General features: G+C 45.0%; 1 protein-coding gene across 2 annotated transcripts in view; it reads right to left on the minus strand.

The window, feature by feature from the left end:
* Positions 1–4214: 4214 nt before the first annotated feature.
* clip3 (CAP-GLY domain containing linker protein 3) overlaps positions 4215–11199 on the minus strand; it is a 23884-nt gene continuing 16899 nt past the window's right edge. For both annotated transcript variants that reach the window (XM_061719915.1, XM_061719913.1), the window contains 5 exons: positions 11095–11199; positions 10085–10208; positions 9098–9165; positions 8898–8970; positions 4215–8156 (listed from right to left, as the gene is read on the minus strand). The exon at positions 11095–11199 is cut by the window's right edge and continues 27 nt beyond it. In XM_061719915.1, coding sequence (XP_061575899.1) covers positions 8102–8156; positions 8898–8970; positions 9098–9165; positions 10085–10208; positions 11095–11199 — 425 coding nt within the window. In that variant the 3' untranslated portion in view covers positions 4215–8101. The remainder of the gene's footprint in view (positions 8157–8897; positions 8971–9097; positions 9166–10084; positions 10209–11094) is intronic.

An 11199-nucleotide genomic window follows, 5' to 3' on the forward strand; every position in this document is an offset into this window, starting at 1 on the left:
GTCTAGTCTTTAAGTCGAGCTATCATTTTAGTTTTTATTAGTTTTAGTCACGTTCATTCTCCTTTTAGTCGTGTCAAGTTTCAGTCGACTAAAAGTCTGAGCATTTTAGTTTTATTTTAGTCAGAATTGTCCAGGACCATTTTAGTCTAGTTTTAGTCAAGGATTGTATTTAGCCAAACCCATTTTACAATTCAAACAAGGTTATCTTATTATTATATTGTGGTGCCGAAGAACGGGAGTCGGAGGCGGAGTATGAATGTTGAAAGCAGGCGCTAGCCGTTTATTAACATCAGCCATTCAAACCACAACAACACTGAACCGGAAGCGTAACGTCCGTCACTGCGCCCTATCCGGGCGGAACCACATTAACCCGCAGAGGGTTCCTAAGTGAATTATGTAACCCACTACAATATTATTGTTACCTTATAGACTCAAGAATACATGCATTCCAGATACAGAAGATGCTCTAATTTGAGTTTACAACATTTTTATTTTTCCGCATTTCTCCCCATCTTTTTCTTTTTCTACGACAGATTCAGTTTTCTTTTCCACGTCTATGTAGGAAAGTGTTTCCAAAGATCTAAAGACTAAACTGGTTTAAAGACAAAACCAGAGGAAACTACTTCAAACATGGACATTAAGGATCTTTGTTAGAATATTTTGTCTCGTTTTGGTCAACGAAAATGAAGACACATTTTAGCTTTAGTTTTTATTTTGTAATCTACATTTTAGTCTGGTTTTTATTCCTCTACGATATTGCATTATATATTTAAATATTGTTATCGTCACATGACCTGAATTTTCGTAGCGTCTCTTTTTCCTCAGGTGATAAAGGTTCATTGACAACGATATTTTAGTCATAATTTTCATTGACGAAAGTAACTTTAGTTCCAGGGTATGGAGCCAAATCAAGGCCAAAAGTTTTGCTAATTTGAAAATGAAATTGTAATTGAAAAACTAAGATTTGAACCTGAAAATTCACTCCTTACAGCACCCATGGAGGGCTGGTGTCCTGCATGTTTTAGACGTCTCCCTCTTCCAACACACCTGATTCAAATAAATGGGTCATTAAATAATAATAAATAATAAAAAATAAATAATAAATGGGTTTCTGTAAGGAGTGTAACATTCAGAACCACTAGCTAATAGCATAAAGCTAGTTAATGCTAGCCCTATGTTTAATCTCCAGCTTTCCCCACCTAAAGACGTCTTTTCCCTTTATGTACCTATTTACACATTTCATTATAAATCTTAAGATATTTCCCCAGAGCATCTACTGAAAAAGTAGCTAACATTTCTTACCAGAGTGCTCGGTCCGGCGGCTTGTCCTGGCGGAGCGGACGCCATCGCAAACGATAATGTGGAAGTGGGAAATGTCTTTAAAGTGTGGCTGTTGAACTATACAATCTGGCATAGTTTATTGCTTTTATACTGCAATTGGTGCCAAGTACGGTCTAAAACAGCTTTTTAAACAGAAATGTGTCACTAGTGCCAGTTTTTTCCACTGCCAATTACGTGAATATGGTGTATATAAAGTGTTGAATCATACTTCTACTGATAACTTCTGCAAACTACGTTTCCTGAAGGCAACAAGACTGACGAATGACAAAAGATGTCAAACTGAAAAGAAAAGATGTGAAACAAAAAAAAACGATCTGAAACTAAAAAAAAAGAATTTGAAACTGTAAAATAATAAGTTCATGATCAAAACTTGAATTTTAAGGTTCAAATCTTAGTTTTTCAATTACAATTTCATTTTCAAATTGGCAAAGCTTTTGGCCTTGATTTGGCTCCATACCAGGGCTGGTTCTGGTTCAACTCGTTCACTCCTTCAGCATAACTTGTTTTGTTTATATATTTTGATCTAATGCAATATTAGCAATAACTTTGTTCGTAACTTCGTCTGAGATCATGTAGAGCCAATGGTCTGGGGCATGGTCTTAACTGATGGCTGGTTCTGGTTAATGACGCTTTACCTGCTCAGCTCCGTCGTCACATGACTTTTCATCTGGGAGTAAAGATGTAACTGTAATCATTTCTATTTTAAAGATCATATGGGCTGTTGTACTGTTAACGGCACTAAAAGACCCGCTGGGACCGGTTCTGTGTTCCCCTGGTTCTGTGTTCACCTGGAATATAGCTGAAGCAGCTGTCTTTGCTCCCGTTTGAAGGCTGATGACAGAAATACTGAAAACAGTATGGTTGTCCAACACGTCTGGACTTTAAACTTGTGACACAGGACACATGGAACCAGGAACCTTCTTGCTGTAACTCCTACCAAGGAGTCGAACCAGGAACTTTCATGGTTTACTCTCACCTGGGACTTGAACCTGGAATCTTCTTGCTGTGATTCCCACCTATGACTGGAACCTGGAACCTGGAACCTTCTTGCTGTAACTCCCAGTTGGGAATCGAACCAGGAACCTTCTTGCTGAAACTTGAACCAGGAACCTTCTTGTGTGACTCCCACCCCGGAGTGGAACCAGGAACCTTCTTGCTGAGAGCCAACAGCACTAACAATGAAGCCACTCATCCCTTAAAGACTTCTTCCGGCTCTCAGCGAAGGCGGACGCTTTTCTGCTCCTCTCCCTTATCAACCTTCCCGACTGCCTGCTTTTGTCCTGTCGCTTCAGAGCCTCTCCTTTTCACTCCTCCGAAAACTCCTGCTCCTCTCCCTTTGCCCTTGACGGAGCGGCTTGGCAGACCTCTTCGGTCACAATCTCCCTGGAGGAATGTAAACAAGACGACTCTGCCCAACCCTCCCCCTCTCCCACGAACACCTGCGGATCTCCCTCCCAGAACTGTACCGAGCTGCCTGATAACACCAAGGACATTTTGGCTGGGAGCAGCTCTGGGTGAAGGCTCACAGACTTATCGCACACCCACACACACTGACAACCACAACCTCCCCACCCCATCCAACGCCTTCCTGGCTCCCCTCTTCTTATCAGCCCCCCTGACACGGACGTCGAGTTCAAGCGCCACGCGTTCGCGGCGCTCACTTGGATGAACTGTGCCGGGATCCCCCCCCCCCCGACTTGCCCACCCCCCCATCACCCACATGCAAGTCCTGTGACGTCTTTGCTTTGTGTGCTGCGAGGTGTTTTTTTGCAACTTGATATTGTGTATTGTATGATATTCAGTGTGAAGATGTATTTTTATCCCCCCCCCTATCCCAGTGTTACCCTTTGGAAAACAGGCGCACAATACCATCGTGTTGCCGCCGGTGTCAAAAACAGGGGTGTCAAACTCATTTGGCTTGGCGGGCCGGATTTGACACATTTTTTTCTCACGGGCCGCACGCTCAAAATAACAAAAACGGTGCGGAAATTTTTTTCTCTAATTCTTTTCTTTTTACTATTGTTATCTAATCCAATATCAGTTTAGTTAATTTTAGAGGAAATATGCACTTTGTTTACACTCTTATGTAAAATATATTTCTTAAGGATCTTTTCTTGAAATTTCTCTTTTTTTTCAAATTATGTAAGATACTTTTAATATCATTTTACAAAGATAAACAGAAACAAGTATGTTTTTTTTATATTTCGCTTTTTTATAGGAAATTTAATTAAAAGCAAAATCTTTCTTATCCGAGTGTTTCTTTGTGATTTAGAGATTTTTCCAGTACAATTAAGTGTATTTATTTTTAAAAATTGGCGCGGATATTTACGCCAGTGTGCCGAAAAAGTCAGCACTTCTTTTTTAACAGTTTTACTTTTGTCACTATCCTCGTATTCAAAACTGAAATTCTCCGAATAAATATCTTCTATCATCTTTTTTAGCAGTGATATTTTTCCCACGAAAATATTATAATAGTAGTCAGTTTATAAAAATAAACGACCGTCTACAAAGAAATAAAATCGGCAAATGCATTCTAGAAAACTAAAAAAAATGTTGAAAACTGCTCTCTTTGTGGAATAACGATGGATTTGTAGATGAAATACATTATTGGATATGCTGCGATTCATGGCAATTATTTATGCCTTCCTTTTTAGTAAATTAACATTTCGTTTTTTTTGCGTTGGAAACTTCTCACGGGCCACATGAAAACCTCTCTCGGGCAAATGTGCAGCCCGCGGGCCGCACATTTGGCACCCCTGCTTTAAATCAACTCAACAGAGGACTTTGGTCCCAGACTGCAGGTCCGTTGTGGTCCTGGAGGTACCAGAGTTGTAGCCCCCCACTGTCTGAGGAAAATCACGTGACAGAAGCGGTAGGAAAACATCAAACTCTTTATTATGTTCATGGACTCGTCACTGTTAGTAGAAGCATTTCCATGCTGATGAGAAGTAGATACACCGAGAACCGGGAACTGGGAACCAGGAAATACTGAGCGGCTACAGACGGAGCATGCAGGGAGTATCGGGGCGGAGGACGACGTCCGGGTTCCTTCCCCCGTTTCCACGTCGGCATCCGCTTTCAACGCACTTTTAAAACGGGCGGGAACCGTGACAACACACACGCACGCACGCACACACACACACACACACGCACGCACACACACACACACACACACACACACACACACACACTACAAAACCAGAGAACGAAAAGTACACTTAGTGAAGTTATCAAAATATAGGCTTTACACCGCAGACCCTTCAGACTCGGGGTGGGGGGGGGACGACCGGCGCTGCGCTAGCCGCACCGCCGGTTCTGGATGGACTCCACTCCGTGAGCTACACACCGCACAAACGTTACGAGTCCGGCGGCCGAGTTGATTCCTTCCTTTCAGGCAGCAGCTTCGCCGTCGGTTCGGTTAAAATCTCAGTTAAAATCTGTAAAAAATGATCCCGCTGATCAAGAGGGGCCGGACCTCCGGAGCTGTTTCAGCTCCGGAGGTCCCAACTCATCCGTCACCCTCCTCGTATCCAGCTCCCTGCTCTAGACTTGGGTTACCAGAACCTGGAACCGGGCCATACGGAGCCATACAAGCAATGCATTGTGGGTAGCAGCCTTGGCCTCTGAAACGGAATTTAAATGACCTGCAGATTCGTTGAAGTGATGCGTGACAGCAGAGTGGGGCCGCGAGGTCGATTCCTCCTCCGTAAAAAGACTTGCAGATACTTCGAACTCCGAGACTTTCCCGCCAGCACGTCCAATCGGGTCGCTAATGCATTAAAAATGGCCTCAACGTGGGTAAAAGGCGTGAGATGTGTGGGATAGGCGGGTTGCAAGAGGACTAAACGGGCACAGGGAGGGTCTGGTGACACCCTGACCCACCTCAAAGTAGATCCGGTTCAGAGTCCACGTTAAAAACAGAGGCATGGCTGTTAAGGAACCCCTTGAAAACACGCCTTGAACTCATATGGGACCCACATACTGGTTCTGGTACCAGTTCCCAGGCGTGAGACAGGCCTGCATGTACAACCAGGTCCTTCTTGGCTGCCTTAAAGTAAGGACACGGCTTTAAAAACACGATAAAATACTCTAAAAGTTTGCACGGTCCATAGCTGCAGAACGAACCCGGCGTAAAACCGGCGGTACCGGCCCGGAAATGCAGCAAATAAAACATTAAATATTTACCTCGAGAAGCTTATGTGACCGTTTATCGGAGAAAAGCTCCACATGTACACAGTAAACTGGATCAACTGTACAAGCGTCCACCGTCACTGTTGCCCACTAAGATTAACGTCAAACGATAGCGACCCTGTGGAGCTTTAGTGTTAGCATTAGCATTAGCTCCAGCGTGCTACGACAGCGGTATTGGCAGAAGCACATTTGCTGGGGAAATATAAAGAGGTATGAACTACAACATGTGGACGAGGCTCTGGGAGGAGACAGAAAGAAGCTTAGATAATGGCAGGTAAAGCACTGAGTCGTCTGCGTATTGTCACATCAGAGATTTTAAAAGTCTACTGTTGCAAGGTTTTATTCCCTTTTATTAAAGTTTTTTGTGTTTGAAGAGTTCCTGCTAGCCAAGGCTGCAGAGCACTGCGAATAAAAGCTCTGCCAAAAGGTTCTGAATCCCAGCAACGCTGCCAAGAGGCATTTTCTGTTTTTTCTCTGATTATTTTTCCTCAATATTCAGAGGCGGGTGGTTTCTAGATCTCAAGTCGAGCTTCCAAAATAAACCTCGCCATCTAACTTATGACTCATCACAAAAGCAGCAATAGTCACTTTTGACGCCATCTGTGAATCATCGGAACACAGTCCTGGTTGTCTACCTACAAGCTAGTCTGTGTAGCATTACCACTTCTGGCCACATGGGGGCACCAAATCATGAGAAAGTGGGACAACGTGGTACTACGTCACATGCCGGATAGTCTCCACCCATTAGCACAATATACTCTCTCGTTAGCATAGCAGGCCTATACGCCTCCATGTGGCCAAAAGTGGTAATGCTACATAAACTTGCATTAGTGGGATTTGAATATTTCGTGTTATGTTTTGAAGACTTAACGCAAGGAAGGTATTCTGAAGGCGTCTGAGATTCCTTGTTCACAGATGTCCCTCCTTTATTCGATGATGTCATCTTGTCAAACGACAGAATCTCGTACAAAATGGCCAAATATCACAGCAATGAATCAGTTCTTGACCCTGGTTTTTACCCAGAACGGGGACACGGGTTGGCTTTTGTTTAGCGGGTCACGAAGCCTTTCGCACTCGCCGACACTGAAACGTCTTGTCAACCGGACGGCGAGGCACGACCCAACCGTTGGACCGTTTGCACGGGTCAGAAACAGACATCAACACAGGAACTGAGTCCACACAGGGATACGTACACCTTCTACAAAGCGCCGGCGCCAGTTAAGCGCTAACGTGGAGCAAGATTTTACACACAAAGCGCACACGTAGCTTTAACTCATGTTTGTGTTTTTGTCTTTGCGCAAATGCTCCACAAAAGGTACAGAAGTGGGAGGAGGAGGAGGAAGAGGAGGGGAGGAGCCTTCTGGGGGGGATTTAATATCCTGAAGGTTGGTTAAAACGTTGTCTTAGATGTCTTAGATGTCGTAGTAGCGACACAACAACACAAACAACATCTAACGATGGCAACACTTTAAAAAAATCTAAAACATACAACTCTTTAGTATACAGAGTACTGTTTTCATTTGGCAAGACACTGATAAATAATGTTACTCTAAAAGTTGCTATAACGCTCTTCATCTACTAAAGACAGATCTGGTGTTTCACAGAGAACAAAAAACCGTTTATGCCGCTAAAGTCGGAGTTATGAGATAAAAACCCTGTTTCCGCTTCACAGATTAAAGCATGCAGGTGATGAACGCCACTCACCCGCCGCTCAGATTATTATTATTATTATTATTAAGAATAAAACATGATACATGCTGTTTAAATCTAACTACGAGGCGAGTTCTGGGTCTCAGCCGGATCGGAGACCAGAAACCCCAACTCACCGTCCGCTCAGGCTGGTCTGGTGGTTCGCTGGTCTTTAGAGACCCGGCGCCCATCGGCGCCCAACAGCGCAAAATGGCACCCAACGGCACCAAACGGCACCAATGGAGCCCAACGGCGCACAATGGCGCCCAACAGCGCCCAACGGCACCAATGGAGCCCAACGGCGCACAATGGCGCCCAACGGCGCACAACGGCGCACAATGGCGCCCAACAGCGCCCAACGGCACCAATGGAGCCCAACGGCGCACAATGGCGCCCAACAGCGCCCAACGGCACCAATGGAGCCCAACGGCGCACAATGGCGCCCAACGGCGCCCAATGGCGCACAACGGCGCACAACTGCGGCCAACGTCTCCGCTGAGACCCAGAACCGGCAGCAACGGAGCAAAAACGTGAAGCAGCACAAACGGAGGCTGGAACCTGAACGGCAGATAAAGGTACAGCGTGAACGAGGACCGGGTCGCGGCAAGGCCGCGGCGAGGTCGCGGCGGCGTGATGTGTCTGATCTCGAGGGGTTCGCTTTAGCCTTTAGCAGAGCGGGATTCTCGTTGGACCTGTAGTCAGACACAAGGCACTATAGATTTTGCTATAGAACAACTAAATCAGGAGGGTTTTGGACTGAGATCGGAGGGGGTTGGGGGGGTTGACCGACAACGGTGAAAGTCCAGGGGGGCAAAGGTCAACGACGGAGAGAAGGTGGAGCAGAGAGATGGATCCAGTGGAGGAGGGCAGGGGGGCGGAGTTAGGACTGCATCTCGGCCCGAAGCATCCAGGGAAACCAGCAGCAGAACAGCAACCTGCACCAGACCGAGGGGGGGTGAGAAGAAAATCAAATTTAGTAAAACGGACAAAAGCTCAGGAGCTTCTGAGATTATTAACAGAGGAATCACACGTCTGTTCCAGAGTTCTAACATTTACACAACCAGAACCAGAACATGGGGTTGGATGGATGGATGGATGGATGGATGGATGGATGATGGGTGGATGGATGGATGGATGGATGGATGGATGGATGGATGGATGGATGGATGGATGGATGGATGGATGGATGGATGGATGGATGGATGGATGGATGGATGGATGGATGGATGGGTTTATGTTTGGATGGATGGATGGACCAACATCATCTATAGAAACTGGCTCCTATACAGATGATTATTTATTGATTTTCATCTCCTGGCGTTGGGCTTCTATACTCAACCAATCCCTGTGCCTTCGGCCAGGACCTATGGAGCTAGAACAGTCTCATTTGTGGATCTAGTCACGTCAGGGGAGTCTCAAAAGTCACACGCAAATCCAGCGCAGCTCACAGACAAAAAAACGTTTGTAAATCAGGTTATATTTGTGTGTGCATCAAAAATACATTTGTATATCTTGTCCTACGCACGTGTGAATTGTTCTGTGCATTTGTGAAACTTGTCCTGTGCATTTGTGAAACGGTGTGTGCATTTGCGAATTATGAGACTGTTCTAGCTCCATAAGGACCAATCACAAGGCAGCTACAGCTCTCATGCTAGGAGGGTTTCCAGGTGTCTCACCTGGATATGGAGCTCTCGGATGTCAGGTCTTTGGGGGATCTCATCGTGTTGAAGTTGCGCTTGGGCTGCGCCACTGCAGGACGCAAACGGACAAGAGTCAGGACACAACAGTGGGGGGGGGGGGGGGGGTCACCGAACCTCTGACCCCCAGATTTAACACCAAAACCAGCTGCGAGGCTGAACGTAAACGGGCAACTTACTGGTGACCTGGTGGACTTTCTTCACCATGGACGTGTCCTTCTGGGAGCCGTCTTTAGGGCCTCCGATTCTGGCAAAACGACAAGAAAACAACTCATTTAGTGTAGATTTGATCATTTCTCTTCAATAAACACATCTTTAGCAGTTCCCAATGTTTCCTGATTATCTCAGACGTGGCCGGAGGCCCAAACGACCCACAAAGTACCGTATTGGCCCGAATATAAGAGAGTTTTTTGCATTGAAATATGACTGAAAAAGTTGGGATCGTCTTCCATTCGGGGTCTAGACATTATACCCATTCACAACGCTAGATGGCATCAGATATCTTTAAAGCGAATGCTGAACTTAACTCCCCAGGCCAAAGCGAAACCCTGCCACGAAAAAGAAAAAAATAATAGCGGTAAGAAAGAAAAGAGAAGAAAATAAGAGAAGAGATAACAGAAAATGGAGAAACGTAGCAACAATTTTGGGGAAGTGGGTGGAAGATTGACAGGTTAACCGGCAGCTGAGAAGTTATGATGCAAACTTCAAGATGATGATGTGAATGAGGCAAAATAACATACTTTTTCTCTCGAATATATTGATATTATCATTTGTTTCAGATGTACTGTAATTATTTTCTGTATAAAAATTGAATTTGGTGTTCAAAAAGTCTTTTTTCAAACTTAAGTCTTGAAAAAGAGGGGGTCGTCTTATAATCAGGGTCGTCTTATATTTGGGCCAATACGGTACTGGGTTTCCATGGTGATGCAAACTAAATTATTTTTTTCAGATGCCGGGTCTCTATGACATCACAGAGGGCTGCATTTCCATATATGGTCATCAGGGGATCACATGTCCACAGGAACAAAAGCTTCATTGGTTTAGTTTAAAAACACCAGGGTGCAGCAGGGACTGGACCAATCGGATCAGACCCTCCTGTCGCCCAGGGAGCGCTGGGAATCGACCCTTCGATTCTGCTTTGAGGTAACGCGGTGAGCCGGCGTTACCTCTGGACGCGGGAGGGCGGAGCAAACACGCCGTATTTGGGCAGGCAGCTGAAGTACCGGACCCCGAACACTGAGCCGTCGTGTTTTCCCGTGGGCTGGTCCAGCTCCACCCCGAACCAGTAACCTGCGGAGACACGGACAGGTGAAACCCAGAGCCTACATCTGTAGGTTCAACCCTAACTCTATACAGTTTAAAAATACATACAAGAAAACAATTCTCAACAAATATAAAAATAAGGACCTCTAAAGAATTCAATGTACCTTCTGTATGTATTTCTTTTATTATTGTTCTGTTCCTTATGTGATACATAATATACGATACAAATGTAAATTACATTTTTGAGTTTAGGATATTGTAGGAGGCTAGTTTAATAGGGCTTGGTCGTCTTGACGTCATCACTTGGCAGAGCCGCCATGTTGAAAGCTACCTTAGCTGCTCTTCGGACACTGCGCACTGTGTACAGACATGCTCCCTCTTCGTCGTTCTTCGGTCCCTGGCTTCCTTGTTTAAGGTATCCCGGTAAATTACAGTTCCTTTCTAGCATTTTAACTTTTTTTTTTGCGTTCCTTCTGTTCACTTATTTCTACCACACTGCTACTACACTGCTGTTTGTTTACACTCACGAGGCTGCCAACATGGCCGCTGCGTCCCAGAATGCATCTTGGCGACCAAGCCCTATTATTCCTTGACCTTTGTTTATTAATTGTTTTCTTTCTTTTCATATTTTATTTCATTTAAATTTGTATATTTTCTATGGCATATGATATGATATTGTGAGGAAGGGACAGGACTAAATAAGCGTTCTGCTTCCTCCTGTTCCCTCTCCAACACATTATTTTGCTGTTGTTCTTTATTTCTGGATAAGACTTACATTTTTTTGCTTTTTTTGATATTTTGACGCTTTTAATTTGATGGTGATTTGTTGTTGTTCAAGATAAAGCCAACAATAAACAATAATAAACTCCACCCTGCCCACATCGATAGCCTCGCCCCAGCCCGGCCGACCCACCTGGAGCGAAGTCGGTCTTGCCGTAGAAGCGGACGGTGCCGTTTTTCTGGCCGGCCACCAGAACCTGGTCCCCGACCTCCACGTTGGTTCCCTCCGGGTCCAGAC

The sequence above is a fragment of the Cololabis saira genome, chromosome 4 (genome assembly GCF_033807715.1).
Source record: "Cololabis saira isolate AMF1-May2022 chromosome 4, fColSai1.1, whole genome shotgun sequence".
NCBI classification, from domain to species: Eukaryota; Metazoa; Chordata; class Actinopteri; order Beloniformes; family Belonidae; genus Cololabis; species Cololabis saira.